This window comes from Pezoporus wallicus, unplaced genomic scaffold (assembly GCF_028554395.1).
Source record: "Pezoporus wallicus isolate ANWC-B61680 ecotype Strahan unplaced genomic scaffold, APGP_CSIRO_Pwel_v1 contig_13458, whole genome shotgun sequence".
In the NCBI taxonomy this organism is placed as follows: Eukaryota; Metazoa; Chordata; class Aves; order Psittaciformes; family Psittacidae; genus Pezoporus; species Pezoporus wallicus.
This window is the reverse complement of record NW_026635549.1, coordinates 547771-569033: the sequence shown is the minus strand read 5'-3', so window position 1 is coordinate 569033 and position 21263 is coordinate 547771. Positions and strand designations below refer to the sequence as shown.

Below are 21263 nucleotides of genomic sequence, written 5' to 3'. Positions count from 1 at the left end.
GCTGAGCAATGGCAAAGATTGACATAGAATTTATCTCAGCCATTTTGGCATGTCTTGAAGACACACCCTGACCATTGATTTCTCTTTTGGAAATGGCTATCTCTACTGTCTTGGGCTATTTGAATCAACTGAAAATGTCAGATTTCCCTGCAAAAAAAAAACCTAGAGGGACTTTCTTGTTGTGTTAATGACAGAATTGAGAGAGTTTGCTAATTGAGCTCTCTATTTTCTCATGTCTGCATGTGGCTTTTGGATGAAAGATCATTAAAATAAAGCCAAAAAAAATAAAAAAGAAACCTATGGATTAAACTTCTCTTAAGAACTGTGTTTGCTTTTAAGTAATCTATGGATTTTTAAAGTAGAGTTTATAAATTCAGTAACATATATTAATTTACCTTTTTGTATAAATATTCTTATGTCAGTTAATCAGATTAATCAGCTCAATGGTCACCTACTTTCAAAAACTCCCTTTGTTTTAAGAGTTAGAAATACAGGGATCAAAAATGACTTCTTTATGTATTCAAAATAGAGGTTCTATAATATCTGAAATGAACATCAGAAAAACAAACAGAATAATCCTTTTTGTAAATTCCAATTCTGGTGTGAGCTTTTTTTAAGTCACAGGGCCAGCTATGAATGCAGTACAAAATCCAACTTAGCAAAATAACACCTGGTTTTGTTTTAGATATATTGTACTTTTAATATGGACTTTTACCTTTCTGATTAAGTATTTGTACAAGGAGAAGCAGGGTACTTCAAAGCTGAAATTGCTCATATGATTGGTCAAACAGAACATCAGACAAATGATTTTCACTGTGCGTTTCAAATGAGAGTGGAATGGAGTCGTGCCATAGGCTTCCAGTTACTGACATCATAGAACAGCTCTGCTGCACTTAGGTCTGAAAACAGTTAAACAGAGACTTTTAGGATTCCTTTTGCTTACATTTGTTTTTTCTTTTAAATTCTGATAAACGCTTCCTCCATACTGAACTGGTGTTTGTTGCATTCACAGTCACAGAAACTTTGGCCGATTTGTCCAAGTTTTTGTCTTACAGTCATCCCTCACCCGATAGCTGAGCACATTAAATATTTATTAATGTGAGTAAAGTCTGTTTTACTTCACTTTGTAAGGTCTATTTTATAAAATATATGATTTTGACACCTTTGTGCAAGAGAAATGCAGATGTGCCAGAGAAGCGGGGATCCTGGCCCTGCACTTTGCTTCATTCATTGTGCTGCTTTGTATGATTACACACTGAGCTTAGAGAACCGCTATGTCAGAAAGTTAAACTGGAAAGAAAACCCACAAATGTGTTTGAGAGACCTATTTCATGGCCCAGCTTGATGTCCATTAGCACAGCTTCTAGCGCCAGCACAAGGCTGAGAGCAGAAGTGTGTGACAAGGGACATGTCCCAGAAGATACCACGCAGCAGCTTCTTTCAAGGGTAGTCACACTTAATGTGCCATCTGATGTGTGCGTTTCCACTTTGACAACACCGCAGTGCTTGGGGCCCCTTTCTGTTCTAAGTGCAGAAACTTGTATTGAGCTCTTTGCTACCTCCAAGAATTCAGGGAAAAATGTGCCATTTAGGAAATGGAGAGTTTCGGGAACACCTTGTTCCCTTTCTGTTCTCACTTTCTGTTCAGCAGACACAACTGGGTTCTCTCAAATGTGTGCATCTTGTAGTCATAAGTATAGATGTTGCTCGTCACAGCTCTGTGAGAAAGCAGTCAGGCAGACAGATTCAAAAAGGCAAATGATATTTTGCGAGACACACACCCCACACCCCCCCCCAATTCTTATCTAGGTATTCAAATAAGAAGGCAGTAAAAAAAAAGTCAGGGTCCTGGTCTTATGTTCTCTTTGAGGCTGATGCTGTCACATTTGATACTGTGTTCTGAATGGTCTTTGGCCTTTGCACACCACTAGCTTGCTCAAACACAGATTCAGAAGCAAGTGCTTGAAGCCTCTATTGTTTTATGTTTTATTTTTCAACACTTCTCAAACACAGCTTTTTTTTATGCAGTGTTAGTAAGAAATAGTTATATAGTACTGAAATATACATCTTCAATGAATAAGGCTGTGGCTCTGTATAGCAGTTTTCTTCACTACATGGTATTTCTGCTCTATCAGTAAAATATCTCCTACGACATGAATTCTTTTGCATTTTTTTAATTGTGTGTGTAAAAATGGAAAAAGGTTGAGTATGCACATTTATAGCCTACAAAACCTTTATACATTCATGTTTTAATACATGCAGTGTTTTAATACATTTACAGGTAAATGATAACGTTTTATGAAGCTATGACCAAACCAAACCAGGATGGATGTTTGGGTCATTTTTTGTAAAGATGGGTAAAGTAAGTATTTTGGGGTTTAATTCCTGGGATATGGAGTTACTTAGAAATAAAAGGTCTAACTAGTTTGATCATCATCAGTTTCCCTCATTAGACATGTACCTCTCTGGCCTAACAGAACCTAGTACACAGCTCCTGGTTTCAGACTTGGAGAGATTACAGTACCTTCCTCTGCACTTCTTTCTGACATGCAGAAAACACACATATGTGGAAGTAAACCCAAACTCTTTAACATGAGAACCCATAAGATGTGTGAATGAAATCCAGGTTCCGCTGCACCTTATTAATATTTTTCTGGTTACTCATCCTGCTAATGTGCATGCATTTGTATATGAAATACATGAAAACTTTTGCTTAATAATATTCAGCAATTGACAGCTCTATATCCTCAGTGCCCATTGATTTAATTTTTCAGAAACAATGTCAGGGGACTGACTATGGGTAGAAGTTGTGTGTAGGTGAATAACCAGTAACAACTGGCTAGAGATGTCGTCATGCAAAATCTGGGAAGGAGATTAGAAAGTGATGGGAGAAGAGGGTGCCACATCTTTGTACTTTCAAGGAGTCTAGTGTTTAGAAATACTCAGCTAGGTATAGGTTGCTGTGATTAGCATGTAGATGTATTCTGTGTAATAAGCAAAGTTATGATATACTGCAGTTGCCTCTGGGGCAGTTAGTTATTAGCTTGCTCAGCCATAGCAAGTATAAAAGTGGGAGCAATCTGATCACTTCTGCAGGCATATATCTGCAAAAATCCTGCCTTTTGTAATTATTTTTTTCTTTGAGTTGTCATGGCAGTATTCTCAGTGGTTCTTCTGGTTTTACTGAGATGCATTTAATTCTGCATAGTCAGCACAAACTTGGAACTCATACATTACTCTCTAAATAATTTGTGCTGAAACTTGAGGTTATCACTCCTAGGTTTTTTGGTTTTAAGCACTGGTTACTGTCTATCAGCTGAACTAGTCTGTGTACCAAGATGTAAAACATTTTGTTATCATCTGGAGAATACAGAAAGGATGAACCAGCTCTTTGTAGTGAATAAAAATGCAGAATTGCAGAAATATTTTGCTGAATGACAAAAAATCTAAAAGCTCTTCAAATTCATAATTCTTGGGTGCTTGTGTCTTCTTATGGTAGCCCTTGTCATGTGTAACCAAAAGGTTGCCTTTTGCTCATTTTATGTAATGTCTTTTCAGAACATATTTCAGTACTGGGGAAATTGAAACCGTTTTCCTTCTCACCTTTGCCTCTTTCCGTCTTCTGTTTTGAAGAGCCCCATTACTTCTATGTAATTTTTCATACCTCATCTATATTTTCACATTTTTGAATGGCTGCCAAAACAGTAGTGGAATTACTGCGTTTACCTGTGTGCTCTTTGTCTTGTTTCCAGATGGAAGTCTTTTTCCTTGTGGTTCACTTGACAGGATTTGTCCTCAGGTAGTAACAACTTTAATGTACTTTCTGCCAGTTTCTATTTCGTCATGTTACCTCTTGCACTTCAGGGTTCAGCAAATCTGACAAGACAGCAAAATGCAAAAGGCAACAGAATTGCCACATCAAAAACATTTGGTGGGAGAAGGATGAAGGGTAAAGTAGCTTGGTTTTGTTTTTATTAACAACGATAGCGATAATAAAGCCACCAGAAATCCTTTTGAAATCTGAAGTATTAGGTGGTGTTCAGCAAACAACCAGGGGCAGGAAAGGTGATTAAGGCAAAATTGATGCTGTTTGTGTTTTCTCCAGATGTCATATGCCTGATGTCTTGACATTTCTTAAAGTTCCTCAGAAAGAACAACTATATGATTCCTTTGTTCTTTTGTTTTCTGATACATCTGTGAGTTCACCATTCATTCCATTTCTGACTGAAAAGGCTGAGCCAGGGATTTTGTACATTGTACATAAAACTTGGTTCATTGTACATAAAACAGAGGGGGAAATTTGCATTTTCAACAACTCTATCATAGCTTAGTCCTATAGGCAACAGCTAGACTGGACCAACCTGTACTATTTGTTAAAGTCCTCTAATTTTTTAGCTGGTTTATACTGTTTTTTTGGCTAACTCATCTATGTGGAAGGGCATCTGGAATCTCTTCCCCATTCGACCTTCAAAAGCCTTTGCTGCTTGTGGCAACCATAGAGGTGTGGCATCACGGCCAGTCCGCTTGCAGGGAATCTCAGTGACTTCCTGGATCCATGAGCGTATGTTGATGAGATTTCCATGGTTTTGAGGGTAGTGGTTCTTCATGTTACTGAAGAAAGCTTTATGGTGTGTAATGAGGTCTTTGCTGAAGTGACTCACTTTGCATCAGCTCATTCAATCTATGAGAAACTTCAGCTGAAGGAAGGGCTATACTCTTGGGGTGATGGACACAGTGACTTGGAGGTACAAACCAATTGCTCAACCAGCATTACTTCTTCAAGCCTTTCCATCAATACGGGATGCTTGACTCACAGTTTGAGCTGATCTTGTTGCTGGGATGTTGTGCTGATCTGGACAACTCAATTTAACCAGTTCTGGTACTACTAAATCAGCAAAATTAGAATAAGAGGAGAAAATGCTGAAAGTTGAACAATGAAACAATGACAAGAAGTCATTAAAGAGCTGAGACTTCTTAAACAATATTTTTCTTCAGGGACTACAAAAAACCAGAAGCTCAAAAAGAAGCCATGCCAATAGAGAGGAAAGTGAAAACTTTGTGGACCACAGTTCAGCACAGTGCTTAGCACTGTTCCCTAAGCACACTGAAATAGTCTATGTTAGTGGGATTGCATTACTGGCAATCCCTTGAATACTGAAATCAATCTAAAAGTTAAGTACCCTGCTGAACTGGGATCAATGTAACAGTAAAAGTCTAACCTGTAACTAGATTGACTGATTAGGTGGGGATTTTAGTTCATGGTATTGTCTTTTCCATTTCTATGTAAAAGTAAAGACAAAGAAGGAAAAAATAAGTCAATCCCATGTATAAATTGCCGGGATTGAAAAAAATAAATAAGATGTTTTCAAAGTTGAATATATCAAATGCACAGAAAGTGCTACTTGTATTTAATTATAATTGAAATTACAGTAATAAAATTGGCTGATGAGAGGAGGAAAGAAAATTATATTTCTGTAGACTTCTTGCACTCAGATTCAATCCACCAGAGGAGTTTGAAGACCACAGAAGTCAATTTTAATTGCTGCAATTACTGATCTTTAACTACTGCAGCACTAGTGGGAGAAGTTAGTGAAGCAGAATTTCAGCTGATCTGAAAGTATTATGAAGCAGCATTACCGCCTGTGATTATGGGATGTAAAAGTTCAGGTATCACGATTCAAGAGTTTTGGGCCACAACTTATCAATCACTATACTATTCCTACTTTTATTTGACTAAAAATTCTGTAAGAACAAACACCAAAACCCTGCAGATTTAGACAGCACACACCTTTCTGCAACCAGGAATAAATACACCTGTATGTAAAATTGCATGGCTATATTGTTTTAATTCTTCCAATGTAAAATCCTTACAAAGTGAACCACTCAGTTATCTCGGTCATTTGTTCTTAATGTCTTAGAGGCTGGTAAACAAACCATTGGCAACTCTCCAGTGGAGCTTTATAGAAGCTATTCTCTACTGAAATTTACTTTAAAAATGAAACATTTTAATGTTTCATAGGAAGACATTAATCCAGCTGGAGAGATGTAAAAGGGTGAGGTACAGTTAAGTAATTTCTAAAACTCTTTGATTGAGACTTAGTGGTGTATTCCCAGCTGATCTGTTATATCAAACTGAATCATAGAATACCAGGTTGAAAGAGACCTCAAGGATCATCTGTTACAAACTTTCATGGAAAAAGCACAGTATAGAGAAGATGTCCCCGTGCGTCTCAAAGATCATGGAGAGCAGCCTCGCACCAATGTTAGCCAGGGCCCATTGATCTGTAGAGTATAGAAGTCAGAAACATTGATTTTAACTCCGTGGAGAGTGCCCACCATCATCCTGGTAGAGAACTAGAGCACTTCCTTGGGCTTTGAATCTACAAGCAGGGTGCAGGCTCCTTCCTGCATGTTTCTGGTCACTTGCACTCCTTAGGGGCATTTATATCTCCCACACTTGCCCCAGCAATGACTAAGCTCCATCAGCCAGGTAAATTATAAAAGGTAATCTTACTGGTTGAATTATTGAGCATTTACTTGACTTACAATAGCAGTACTCATTTTCATAGAAATAAATATGTATCATAAATGTTATTACATATATAAGGCATCAAAGGAGAATGCCTCAAAGGAGGTGATCGTGCCCCTCTACTCTGCTCTTGTGAGACCTCACTTGGAGCATTGTGTGCAGGTCTGGTGTCCTCAACATAAAAAGGACATGGAACTGTTGGAACAAGTCCAGAGAAGGGCCATGAGGATGATCAGGGGACTGGAGCACCTCCTGTATGAAGATAGGCTGAGAAAGTTGGGGCTGTTCAGCCTGGAGAAGAGAAGGCTGCGTGGAGACCTCGTAGCAGCCTTCAGGTGTCTGAAGGGGGCCTATAGGGATGCTGGGGGAAGGACTCTTCATTAGAGACTGTAGTGATAGGACAAGGGGTAATGGGTTAAAACTTAAACAGGGGAAGTTTAGCTTGGATATAAGGAAGAAATTCTTTCCTGTTAGGGTGGTGAGGCACTGGAATGGGTTGTCCAGGGAGGTTGTGAATGCTCCATCCCTGGCAGTGTTCAAGGCCAGGTTGGACAGAGACTTGGGTGAGATGGTTTAGTGTGAGGTGTGCCCATGGCACGAGGGTTGGAACTAGAAGCTCTTAAGGTCCTTTCCAACCCTAAGTATTCTATGATTCTATGATTCTATAAAGGAATCTGGAATGCTATTTTTTCATATAAAATATAGCCTATGTATGAGCTAATATGTATGAGCTCTTATTTGATGCTGTTGCATCAGCTGTTGTGATACTTTGATCTTTATTCATTCTGAGCTCTTTGTGTTTTGTCATCACTGTCGTGACCTGTGGTATTATATGTCTGTAGTGGTTTTTCAGAGATACTGGAAAGCCTTTAAGTGTTCTATGAGACTGCTTTTTAAATACAATGGAAAGTCTCCTGAAACATGTGCTTTAATCGGGGGTATAGTACATCAAGTTGTGGTGAATTGGCCCCAGATGGCAGCCAAGCAGCCACAGAACAGCTTGCTCACTGCCCATGCAGCAGAGTGGAGGAGAAATTAGGAAGAACAAGAATGAGAAAGCTCATGAACTGAAATAAAAATAGCGAAGTTGCTCGCCAATTACTGTCACAGGCAAAACAGACTCAGCCTGGGGAATTCAACTTAATTTATTAACAATTAACATAAATATTTAAGTACTGAATTAGGTGTTGCAAGAGAACAAAGGGGACAAGACCTCTCCTCCTGCTTTCCCAGGCTCAGCTTCACTCCAGACACTTCTCTTCCCTCCTTGATGTTGCTGCAGGTTACACTCAGTCCCTTTGGTGAGGTGGTACAGGAGGTTGGGGTCAGGACAAAGCAGTTTTTTTCTCTACTGTTTCTTTCTTCTCATGCTTTTCTTCTACTGTTGCTTCCTTCTTACTCATTTTCTCCTCACCAGTGTGGGTCCTCCGTGACCATAGTCCCTCAGAGGTAGTACCTACTCCAGCATGAGCTTATTCATCAGCTACAGGGTCTTTGGAGGAGTGCCTTCTCTGCAGTGCAGTACTTCCTACTGCTCTGGCCTTGTTCTCTCATTCTCTCAGCATTTTCTTTCCTTTATTAAATATGTTTTTACAGAGGTGCTACCAGCTTGGCTGATGGCCTAAGCTGTGTCTGTCATGGTCTGTTTGGATCTCTCGAATTTATAGGACAAATTACTCTGTAAATTAAACCTTCTTTTATGAGCTTATTGAGAAATACAACAAACTACTTGTAAGAATTTTCACAGCAAGGAATCCATTTTATGTGTTAAAAAGTAACAGTTTCATCATTAGTTACTTGAATTTATGAAAAATTGCTAATTATTTATGGTCCTACTTTTAAGTCTTTCTGCGCAGCAAATGGTACTGATCATGTTTTGAGCGACATAACTGTACTGGGTAAAACTGAAGGTCTATTCAAGCCATTGAATACTAAATGATGTACTAAATGCTTCTGGAAGGAGTTTTAAAAGAAAGGAAGTTACCTGCTCCTTGGTATATGCAGTTCACATATTCCAGAATTTCCACTAAATTAACATGTTCATTTGGTTAGTCAGGTATTTTCTGAGCTATGCTTTGCAGGTTTATTGCGTTTTAGTTAACACTGAAGTATTTTTGCACCATTCAAATTAGTGTAGAATTTTCTCATTATCCAAAGCAATAGTAGGTGCAGGGGTGGAGGAGAGAAGCAGCTCTCAATCTCCCTTTCTTCATCCACTCTGCCAAACTACACAGGTTTTGTTGCAAGATCTTCTTTGGGTCTTTTCAGAAATAGGTTTCCTTGGGGAAAAATATGCAGTTTTTACCTTAGGCTGTCTACCTTTTTATTCTTTGAAAACTTTTTTTAAGAAACAGCTCATCAGAAATGTACTTTGTAAAATGCTACATTGGGAAAGGCTTTCATGTCTGTTTGAAATAAAATATTTTGCTCTGAATCAGGCAAAGCTTTAGGATTTTTTTAATGTTTCTTCTTTTTTTTTTTTTTGTCAGTATAGTTGCTGAACTTTACTTGATTTTTCAAATATTTTTGGTCCTCTGACATTACTTTTCAGTGAACTCTGATCATGAGTATTTGGAGTTCTAAAATGAACTGTTACTAGCAGACAAAACCAAAAGGTTTAATACCCAGGGAAGGACATAGTATTGAAGGCCACTTGTTTCCTACTTCTTGTCCCTGGTATTACACAGTTTTCAATCTCTCTCCTCTCATACCATCTTCTTTTCATAAGTAATTACTTCCTACTTTTTTGGAAATCTGTTTTTATGAGAACTTGAGGAATTGGGGAATATAAAAGTTATTTCTAGTATTTCAGCTTTCATACTTGATATTTTCATTTCAACTCTGACATTTGGAAGCCTTGGGTGGCATGGTTTAGTGGGAGGTGTCCCTGCCCATGGCAGAGGGGTTGGAACTAGATGATCTTAAGGTCCTTTCCAACCCTAACTATTCTGTGGTTGTATGATTTACTATAGAGCTTTGGTGTAGGGTGATATCTCGTTCCAGAAAACCTGTGTAATGCCAGTCTTCATGTAAATTGTCTGAGTAGACAGCCCACACTATGCTATACCTTCCTCCCAAAAAGACATCATCACTAAAATGCTGAACTTAATGAAATCTTCAGGATTTCTGTGGGCTTTGAATTTTACCATAGGTAAAACAAACACTGTCCACTGATGGATGGGAGTCCTGTCATTTCTTCAGTATGATAATGCTACTCATAAGCTCAGGGAAAATAAAACTCAATGGGTAAAGAGAGTTGTGCAACATCCCTTTGGCAATGCAGGCCAGAATAGCATCCTTTGGGAGAGATAAGAAATTATCTTTCACTATCCTGTGGCTGTTAGGGTAGTTGTCTCGGATTTAGTCACATTAAACAAATCTTTGTATGTTGATCCTTACATTTGTCACTAAAAGTCCTTGCAACACTTTTTCTCATGGAATTTCTGTATTCAGTACCTTTCCAATTTTCACTCTTTTCATAATAATAATTTGGCTGTGGTTTTAAGGGTGTCTGAGAAGTAGGTGCTTGCTGCATTGGAATATAAATATAGGGAGATCTCTTGACCTGCACTTAGAAAAAACAGCTGTGAATAATTTAGTCCTGAGTAACATAAAGGGATGATTTTAATTTTCACACAACTATTTTCACTTCTGAACAGTGGAACACCATCTAGTTCGACAGTTGCACAATTATGCCTAAGTGAAACAGCTGTCTCGGCTCTAATCTTGCTCTCCTATCCTTCCAATGAGGCTTTTTGATTAACTTTTTATTCTTAGGATAGTAATTTGTAGCAAGGATCTAATTAAGAACTTTATGTAACACAGCCAAAGTCCTCCTTTTGCAAGTCTGTCTCACCTCAGTCCTACTAATCTTGCAGCTTTCAGTATGGAGCATTCTCAAATGTCTGATATTTCAAGTTATCTCTACTGGTTGAAAACAATTTCAGCTATTGAGAATTGGGAACAAGACTCATTTGATTCTTTTGTCTCGGTAAGGAAAACTGTAACAGCTCTGAAAGAAGGAATGCTTTTAAAATTTCAATTCTGAGGGTTGCTTCTTTAAGGGGAGTAGGGGGAAATGACTTAAACTGAATTTCTCTGTTGAGCTGTATGAGCTCGGAACTCTTGCCATAGATGATCTGTGTTTCTTACTGACGAAGGGATAAGTGGGTTATTTCTGGGTAGAAAATGCATAGTTCTATATATCTGAAATTAAAAGATAGTGCCACCATTTCTACTTATGAATAATGACAGAGATAGTTATATTACACATTATTAATATGTATACATATTCTTAATTCCAGAAAATTGTATAATTGAGATATAGCATTTAAGTGAAGGAGTATTTATCAACTTTATTTAATAATTATAAATTCAATATCTGGGTATTACTGCTTATCACCAAATTCCATACATTAATATGACGTTTATTGCGTATAAAATAAAACAGTTCATCTGACTGATCTCTTCTATGTTTGCATCGATATAAGTTACTAAATCTAAGTATTTTAAAAACCATTTCATTTATATTCATGTCATGTGCACTGGAAATACTTATTTTCCCATATGCAGTAGCAGATGCAGGATGATGCTTTTGGTGACCAGGTTAGGCAAGACAGTCAGAGTGTGCTTGAGAGGAAAGAAAAGGGTATATTGCCTTCTTCCATGTGTCTTCATTTCATTTGAAATATAATTTGACAGGGTATCTTTAAAGTAAATACACTGATATCTGCAGATACAAAAGGGACATATATCTGAATTTTTATGTGTATTATCAACAATCTGGAGAAATATTATTTAGGTACTAACTATATCAACATAGTATTGACCTAACAAGTGACTTCAATACCACATAGGCTGATAGCAAAAGATGCTTGGGTCCTTATTTGTGTATGAGTAGAGACCTTATACTATAATCAAAGAAGACATTTCAAAATGTGTCACAAAGCATATAATAGGATGTGAAGGATGGACTGACTTTAACTTGTTTTCTCCTTGTTACAGTTGCCCTAAAAAACCTGGTGCTTCCTGCAGATTCTGTGTTCTTCTTGCTGTAATATTTTCTATGTCATTTTTCTCCCATTCCTCTGAAGCACACGATGTTCCCATTTCTTGTCCTCCAGCCAAACATTTATTTAGTATCAGGGTCAGGTCTGCAGTGGGGCTTTTATGTGTTAGTGCTCAGAATCGGTGCACCCGCCTGTGAAGTTGGTTAGCTTTTGGAAAGGACCGACAGATTAAGTGTTAATTTTCCCCAGACGTCCTATGGCGAAAGTCAAGATTTACAACAGGAGAATGGTAAAAGTCGTATTTCTACCAGGCATCATGATTTAGCAGATGAGGGGGATATGCTGAAAATTGTTCATTTCATTTGGAGAGTGGAGTCTGTGCCTTAAAAACAGGGTAGGGGGAGAATGGGTCTATCCAAAGGGCTCTTTGGTAAAGGTTACCTCGTGTCTGAATGTCAATTGCATGAGATAGATGTTGAGTTGTTTTTAGAGGTTGAAGCACTGTTGTACAGGTGCAAGGGAAATCTGAGTTCCTAAAGATGAATGTTTTCAGGACTGATTCTTTGGTTCGGATACTCTGTGTCCTGTACTCTGCCTACATCCTGCCTTAAGCAGCCAGCTTCATTTGTGTTACTAAATGCTATGCTTAGTCCTTTTCCTGGTCTTCTCTCCTAGCACGTGACGTAAAGTGCATAACTTCCACTCCTTGCTTCATCAGGAAATGCTTTCTTTTTCTTTCCTAACAGTAATCAAACTTACTTCTGAAAGTCCTCTCCTGGAACTCTTCCGTTTAAATCAGAGAAATAAACCACTACCATATCAAAGACAGACATCCAGGAGCTGATTATTATCAACTGTTGTTATTAATATAGGAAAAAGCTGCTTGACATTACGAACCATTTAATGTTCCAGTGTTTAGGGGGATCATGTAAGTGGATGAAAGGTTGTTGTGACATTTGAAATTCCCCCAATTGATTTGCAAAGCCATCTTCTCAGTCTTGATAGATCAGTTCTGACAGTTTTTAGGTTTTATGTCTCTGTAATTATTACATTCGTTGTTCAATACAGTGACAGCGAGAGGTCAGTGTTGTCTCTGTGTACAAGGAAGGTTGTTTCATTTTGTGGGATAAGTTATACACATTCACACAGTAAATCTACAGAGACCAGAACTTAGTTCTGCCCAGGTCACTGTTATTAACTTATACAAATGGTAACATCCTAGATTTTTGTGTTTTACAAGCTGAAAATATGTCATGAAATCAGTAAATGAAAGATATCCTATAATCTAAGAATGATTTTATTTCAAAGTGGTACCTTGTGTTCCTTTTTGTGACTGCTTCATCAGTAAAAGTGCCATGTTGCTTCCTGCTAGATAAATCACTGTTAAAATTGCCTCCATCTATTTTAATTCAGTTTAAGATAATGATTTTTTACTCTGTTTCTGCATCCTTTTCTAGCCAAAACAACACTGTTTAGAAATGACAGAATGCTAAAACATAAAGATGGGGAACGACCTCACAGGTCATGTTGCCCATCTGCCAGAATGCTGGTACTGCCTACAGTGTGTAGTTTAGTGCTTAGTTGAAGTGTATACAAAGAGTTTTAGGAAGCAAGACTTCTCTCTCTCCTCTAGGGAGATGATACTATAGTTTGATGAATTTGACACACAGTTGTAGCAGTGTATAAAATGTGCTTGCCTGCCCTTGGCATGAAATGTAAAAATATTCCCATGTTAAAAATAGCAAAATATTTATTGAAAAACAGGCCAAGTCTGATTTTACTGATCTGAAGTGTTTCTCAGCATCCTTCCTAACATCAAAAATATTTTTTTGACATTTCTTCCTTTCTGTTTTTAATCCAGCTTCTGAAGTCTGTCTTTTTTAGCATTGATACACCTACTTGTACTCCTAATCTAAATTTGTTAGGTTCACAAGGATGCTGTTCCCTTGATTATTACTTGACAGGAATTACCTTAATTTCTTCAAGGCCCTAATTTTGATTTAAGGCATATTTTTAAGGTTCTCTACAAGTTCTCTGGGAGACTGTCAGTGTTGCTGTACCCTCCAGTCATGTTGTTTGTGCTTCTCAGACTTAAAATGGTCTCAGGCGCTTTCTTTACTTAAGCAATGGCATATTGTAGAGCTGGTTCTATGGTGATGTTGCTGCTCATCCCAGGTTCAGCCCCTTTACGTGGTGTCATTATTCTACAAGCCTGTGGTGAAATGTTGCTCTCTGTTTTGAAACTTTTTTGTAAATGCTATTTCTAAGAATCAAGAAGTTGACAGCATCTTAATAGATTATATGTTAGAAGAAGAAGGCATAGCTTTGATTCTCTGTGGAAAGCTCCTCGATGAACAGCAATCAGTTGTCACTTTATGTGTTTCCATTTTTACACAATAATGTGATTTTACTCGTGGCTGCAGCACGGCTTCCACTTTCACTTTGTTGCTTCTGCTACTCAAGTTGACATTTTCTTTTATAACCAAAGACCTTGCTCTTTTACTTTCTTCGGCTGTTCCAGACTCACCTCCAATAAATGATTTTGTAGATTTATCAGAAAATAGGATGAGTAAATAAAATACACTGAACAAATATCTGTTCTGCAGTGAAATTTCAGAGGAATAAGGTGCTGCATGCAAAGCAGACTTCAGTTTAACTGTACTGCCAGTTAAGATTTTACTTTCTGTAACTACCTAAAAGGAAGATGGAGCCAGGAGGTGATTTGTCTCTTCTCTCAAGTAACAAGTGACAGGACAAGAGGAAACGGCCTCAAGCTGCACCAGGGCAGGTTTAGATGGAGCTGAGGAACAATTCCTTCCCCAGAGGATGCTCAGGCATTGGAACAGGCTGCCCAGGGCAGGGCTGCAGTCACCGTCCCTCCAGGTGCTCACACACCGTGGAGATGAGGCCCTCAGTGCCGTGGGTTAGTGGTGGCCTTGGCAGTGCTGGGGAACAATTGGACTTGATCATCTTAAAGGTCTTTTCCAACCCAGTTGATTCTCTGATCTGTAATATCATTTAATTACTGAGTTGGGTATTGAGAAACAAAGACGACAATGGGTTAAACATTTAGGGGAAACAGCTCTTTGCCAGGCTGAGCTTCACTCCAGACCCCCGGTGACTCCTGCAGGTCACACTCAGTCCCTCCAGTGAGGTGAGGCTGGCACAGGGGGCTGGGTTCAGGATGTGGTGCTTTCTCTCTGCTGCTCCTTTTTCCTAACTCTTTCCTTCCTTATTACTTGCTTGTTCTGCTCCAGCACAGTTCCTCTGCAAGCTGCAGTGCCTTCAGGATGTTCCCTGCTTCTCCATGGAGCACCAGTGCCTGCCTTGTCACAGAGGCACCAGATCTGGTTCATCCAGAGGCACCACCAGCTTTGCTGATGGGCTGAGCTGTGTCCTGCGGTGGGTCTGACACTGAGATGGCTGGAACCTGCTGTGCCTGTCACAGAGCAGCCCTGACTTCTCCTCACAGACCTGCCCCTGCAACCCCCGCTTCCAAAACCTCCATGTTTGTGACCACTGCAAGGAGGAAGACAGGCAGGTATAATGGTGTGTGTTTAGGTCTGAGGCCCCAGCATAAGAGGGACATGGAGCTGTTGGAGTGAGTCCAGAGGAGGCCATGGAGATGCTGAGGGCTGGAGCAGCTCTGCTCTGGAGCCAGGCTGAGAGAGCTGGGCTGGGTCAGCCTGGAGAAGAGAAGGCTCCTGAAGGGGAGACCTTAGAGCAGCTCCAAGCGCCTAAAGGGGCTGCAGGAAACCTGGAGAGGGGCTTTGGACAAGGGCCTGTAGGGACAGGACAAGGGGGAATGGCTTTAACCTGCCAGAGGGGAGACTGAGATGAGCTCTTAGGCAGAAGCTCTTCCCTGTGAGGGTGCTGAGGCACTGGCACAGGGTGCCCAGAGAAGCTGTGGCTGCCCCATCCCTGGCAGTGTTCAAGGCCAGGTTGGACACAGGGTCTTGGAGCAAGCTGCTCTAGTGGAAGGGGTCCCTGCCTGTGGCAGGGGTTGGAACTGGGTGAGCTTTAAGGTCCCTTTCACCCAAACCATCCTGTTATTATGTAATAATACAAGCTTCATTTTTCAGTAGGTCATATTGCATAAAAGAGGCATTTGAATGTAGCAGATTGAGGAATGACAAGGTACAAAGTCAAGAAATTGGACTGGTTTTATTTCTCTGTGCAAACTTTTAAAGCATGAAGGAAATCAGCCCTAAAACCAAAAAGACAATGACATGTGTGTTTCCACCACGCAGCCTAAAACCAGATTGCATCATCCTAAAGGGAGCATTCTCTTTCTTTCAATAACAGCCTGTTACACACATCCACGAGTCTTTGCTAAGCTCGGCAGCCTGTGATGCTCCTGCTGGGTGCTACAGTCTGTAAAATTACAGAAATAGTGGCAGTTCTGGCACTCATTGTCCTGCAAGTCACCCACAGAGCGCTCAGTCTCTCAGGCAGAAGGACGTCAGTGAGAAAACAGAGATTAAATGTTTGGCAAGCCCTAAGGTAAAATACCAAACAGTTTTACGTAACAGTCCATCTCCATTGAGAAATGTATTTTATGCCACATGAGGCAACCCCTTGTAAGATGCCTCACTTGCCCTAAACCCTGTATAACTTCACTTTAAACACTTGTATCTTTTGAAATGACATACTGTGAGTGCAGTGGTCCTGCAGCGATTTATGGTTTGAAGCAAGCTGTCGGCAAATTATATATTTGGAATTATTCTGTTAATTTTATTCATCAAGTAGTGATTCTAGGACGTGAAGAGACCCTCTGGGACATCAATTAAAACTTTTCCAGAGGACATAAGGTTTGAAGTTTACTTCTGATATAAAAATCAAAACCCTCCTTGCTCCAGCACAGGCCAATTTGAGTTTATTGCAGATATTCAAAATCAAGTTTAATTACGTAAAACTGATATACATTCATTAAGTGGAAGCTTTTGGCAAAGCAGCTTTGCTCCTACTTAGCCAGAATCAATGAATTAAAAGTTGAGGCATTTTATGGACCACAGTAACCACCAGCTCTTCTGGCAACTTGTGCTGAAACAGAATTGATGGTGATTTTGCTACTTCTGTTATACCTGAAAACCTTCGTAAAACTCAAGATGCTTTCTTCTGTATTTCCCATTCTTTCCTCTCTATGGAGAGTTTGAGCTGTAGCACCAATAAGTCTTGGTCTCTTCTGTTCTTGCCAAGCAGAGGTGAATGCTTTTTAGCACTAATTCCATTATTTCTCGGCTGTTGGGTACAGTGCTTGATCTAATTGATTAGTTTCTAAAAGCAGGTGTTTAATTCTTTGGAATTTATGTTCTGATAAACCTCTTGAATAGATAATGAATCCTATTAAAATAATTTCCCTACTTCACATTTAGGTTTACATTCACTTTTTTCTGTTGTTGTATCCATCTGCATTGTAATTTTTACTCCATTGAGATTACGTTCTTATTCTTTTTGTTGCACGGCTCTTCTTAAGGTTTACGTCTGTACCAGTCCATGGTTAATAAAGCTAATGCTTGGGCAAACTGTTGGAAAGCTAAACAGCTAAAGTTTAATCAAACATGGGAATGCTCAAGTCAATGAGACGTTTGCCCTTGTTAGTAAGTCTGTGGATAACCTAAGCATTTTGTATTAACTTTCCCTCCTCCTCCCCACTGGACTTTTAATTTCTGGATATTCAGCTAATGTGGTTTAAAATACAATAGAAAAAAATTTCAAACACAAATATTAATTTGTTTAATTTGTTCTAAGTTCTTTTTGTCATTATTGCTTTCACGAACCAGCTGGCTAAATGCATGCACACTCTACAGATCCTGCCAGGAGATAAAAAGCCCTAATATCATATTACATATTACCTTAAGTTTTGACTCTGTTGAGAGCAGATCAATGTTTTACCATTAATTCAGTTATGCAGGTACTTTCACCCAAAAATTTTTAGATCTGATAGATGTAGGAGAATGTCATTGATGTTTAAAATGGAAGCTGTAACCTGTTTTTTTTAATTTCATAATATAAAGTAAGTTAGCTTAGCTTTTAGGTTTTCAGTAGCACCCCTCCATTGGAATTTATCTTTCCACCAATATTAACTGTAGTGGCAAGATTTCACAAATATCTCATCTTTTTATAAAATTATTACGAATTACATCAAAACTGAAAAATAAATTATTCAAATCAGATGTCAGAGTTTTGAAGATAATACACTTATAAAAGTACCATATGGAATGTGTTTCTATTTTTGTTCTTGATTCTAAAGTTTCCATATCCACATTTAAGAACATACCAGAAACTGTCATTGCCTGGATTGTTTAAACTGTTATTTTCTTAAGTGATGTGCTTTGACACAGGCTTTGCGGAAAGTTCTGGTGCAGAGTGGAGATGAGATCAGAGCAGAGATATGTATAGTAAATGAATGTTATGGCCCATTCACTTTCAAAAGGCCGTGAACATGCGCTGAAGCAGTAAACCTAGAAACAGGATTTAGGTCTAAATTTCTGTTCAAAGCTAGAGCACTGTTGTATGACAATTGGCATCAATTTCTCTTGTGAGTCAGTAGAGATCTGGTAATGGGACCGCTGTGTGAGTCTTAGTATGGCATTTGGCATCCTAGAATGAGACAGATGGATCCACCCTGCCTAGTGATAGGAAGGTTATCACCTCAGAATTTAATGAGTAATAACATTTAGTTGAGTAATATCTTCACTGGAAATTCAGATGTACCCTAATTATCCCTCATTCTCTGTAAAGCTTTTCCCATTGACATTTCTGTGTCCTTCACTAGATCTGATATTGGGCAAAAAGTTCCCATTATGTTAATCATAGATAATTCAAACAGCTAACAGGTACTATCACCATGGGTGAAACTTCAGCAATTTTAAGGTAGGTGCTTTCTTGTCATTCCATTTGTCCACCTGTGGATCCACACAGAAATGCTGGGTTTTCCTGAGGTCTGAAGTCTTTTTTGTTTAAATAATGTCACAGTTAATACAATTTTAAATAGAAAATTATTTCAGATTAAACAAAAAACAACACAACACCCCAAGCTCAAAAATAAGGCCATGTTCTTTGAAAAAGCACTCTTTACCTTTAAATTAAATGGCTTTATATGAGGTTACATTATACACGTAGGGAAAGATCCTGAGAATTTCTTGAGGCATTTTTCCTCTATTCTTGACAGCTGCAACCAGCAAGCAAAGCTGCTTTTGACTTCTGAAAAATCATTCTTTAAATGTTCAAAGAGACTCCCTATCGTTCATATTTTCTGTTTAATAACCAGCAAATGACTTTTTCTCCTTCTTGGTGCTGTAGTTTGTAATTCAGTGGTAAATACGATGAAAAGTTCTGTGTGTCCTGTGATCCTGAGGCCTTGCAGCATCACAGAGAATTTTGACATCTAAATTATCATTTAATCTTTCATGCCATTGTGTGTCAACATAATTTTTTTTCTTGCAATTGTGAAAAACTTTTGAAAATAGGCAATGAATTTAAATTAATTCAGTGTTACCTTTTTAAGGCCTCAAACAGTCCGACAGGTTCTATCTGAGGGATGCAGCTTACCCTATTCCTTTTCAAATGTAGGGGCCACTCCACTTTGTATTATTAAGACATAAAATGCTAAGACTTTATGGTAAAATAAAGCTGCAACTGAGTATTCCAGAGAGTGTTTTTGAATTTAAGAATGTCCGCCTGGAAGGATGAGCCCTTAACTCTGACATTCAGTCGACAGGGTTAGGTGTCTCTGTAAGATGGTAATAAGGCACTGACAGCTCAACCTACTTTTTAAATGGTAATGCATACACTCTATTTCACTACCTCTTTACTGTGAGTTTACTTAAAAGTAATAATGTAGATAATGACAGTAATTGCTTAGCAAGAAAACAAGGAATTGAGATTTCTGAGTCAAAATCGCAGCTAGGATTAAATATAGGTAGATAGTTTCAAGATGATCATATACTTGTTTTAGTGTTTTCTGGCTAAGAAGTAATGTGCTGTGCTCTTTATTTATATAATAGTCACCATATATCTATGCAAGTGGTTTGATGGTCTGGTGTTGAATACAGCACTGCAAAGAAGAAACAGTTAAAACAAGGAGTTATGAATACTCCAAAAGGAATGAAATGCAGTTTAATATGGATAGTCTGTAAAACTGTGCATGCTCTAAGTAAAAGGATGATGGTAGCACTCGCGGTAGAGGAAAAGTTCATCTTGTCTGAGAGGTATGAGTCATGTCAGACGCTTGTAGAGAATTTGGTAGCAGAGTAAATGTTCATGAACTAGACTGTGCGCCTTTTTGTTCTCTTTCTACTGGCTTCAAGTGCTTTCACTGTATTTTGCAACTAGAAAAGCCACTAGACTGACTCGCTGCAAGCAGAACAATCTCGTATATATATTTGTGGAAACAAAGTCTGTTGTGCTCAACTGCTTTAAGAACAAAAAAAAAAACACAAAAAACTCCTGATTTTTTTCCCCAAAGCTATTTAAGCTTTGTCTCGGCTCTGCCAATCTGTCACTGCAGCTGTCAGTATGAACCCTTTTCTTCAAAGCACAGAGATGGCTCAGCTGAAAGCACTGCTTTTAGTCATGGGCAGCAAAAAGGTCTGTGCAGGGAGCATTACTGACAGCCCGCATGGTCCATTGTCAGCATAATATAATACATGAGGTATAGGTAAGGATTAGGGCAGAAAGAAAAGTGAATGAGGAATGGGGAAAACAGGCTCACTTAGTTCACCACACTCAGTACAATCCCTTCTTTTGGTGATTGGTTTGGATTTATTTTGCAGCTGCAGAATCAGGACAGTATTCACAAAGGCCTTTTCCCATCTTTAAAACCTGATTGCAAAGTCAGGGAGTCCTCAGTATTCTACCTGACTTAAAAGAAGGCTGTCTCTTTCATGAATTAATTAACTACTGATTTGAATTCATCCTGCAGGTTAGGCATTAGACATGTAGCGTTTTAAACCTCCCTACATAGAGATAGATTATTTAGTTCTTGCCAGCCAACATCTCTCTTCAAACTCTGACCAAATTAAGCCAGTTTTGCTAGAGTTATTAAACACCTTGGTTAAGACTGCAGAGCAGGTCAAAGGGCAGAGCTAGGAATAAAGTCATTATCTTTGTCTTCCAGAAAGCCATTTATTCTTCTGACCCAGTGTCAGACGTAGATAGATAGTTTATATATGCATGGGTATTATAGATTAGATGCAGTGCTGTCTCAAAGACACAGTGGGCAGAGATTCTCGAGAGAATATAAATATATATTTTTTTGCATGCTTTTGTTAATTTATGCACAACTGGAAGTATTCCTAGTGAGCTGATGAACTGTTGTGATGGATTTTTCAGTGTTCTGTATAAGTGTGCAGATGTATGGGCATCCTTTTTTGAGAATTTGATGAATCAGTGCATGTGATGTGTTTTTAATTCAGCATAGACACATCATCCTGGATGGTAAAATCCTTCTGACTCCTTGTTGCTACTGATCTTCTCCTGACCTGTCCACTGAGTAACTTCGCTGTGACTGCAGGACTATTTTGATGCTCCTGTGTACTGCATAGCTAGCACTGTATTTAGGTCTTTTTCCAGTAACTGATAACTGTCTTCTTAACTCTGCATGATTAAAGCCTCCTACTTTTCTTTAAAGCATGAGCAGCAAACAGGACATAAGCAGTAAAATAATCTCCATTTCCTGCACTTAAATGCAGTGTTGTAGCTCAGGAGGTCAGTGTTCTTCA

At 38.7% G+C, this 21263-nt stretch overlaps 1 protein-coding gene across 24 annotated transcripts in view; it reads left to right on the top strand.

The window, feature by feature from the left end:
- The window catches only part of DLG2 (discs large MAGUK scaffold protein 2), a 995744-nt gene that overhangs the window by 577103 nt on the left and 397378 nt on the right, over positions 1 to 21263 (top strand). Inside the window, exon 1 of one of the 24 annotated variants that reach the window (XM_057396739.1) lies at positions 10392 to 10520. The exons of 22 other annotated variants lie outside the window; for them this stretch is intronic. In XM_057396739.1, the coding sequence (XP_057252722.1) occupies positions 10416 to 10520 (105 nt within the window). In that variant the 5' untranslated portion in view covers positions 10392 to 10415. Of the gene's footprint in view, positions 1 to 10391; positions 10521 to 21263 lie in introns of those variants that run through there. One more of the 24 variants, XM_057396743.1, reaches the window with a different exon arrangement.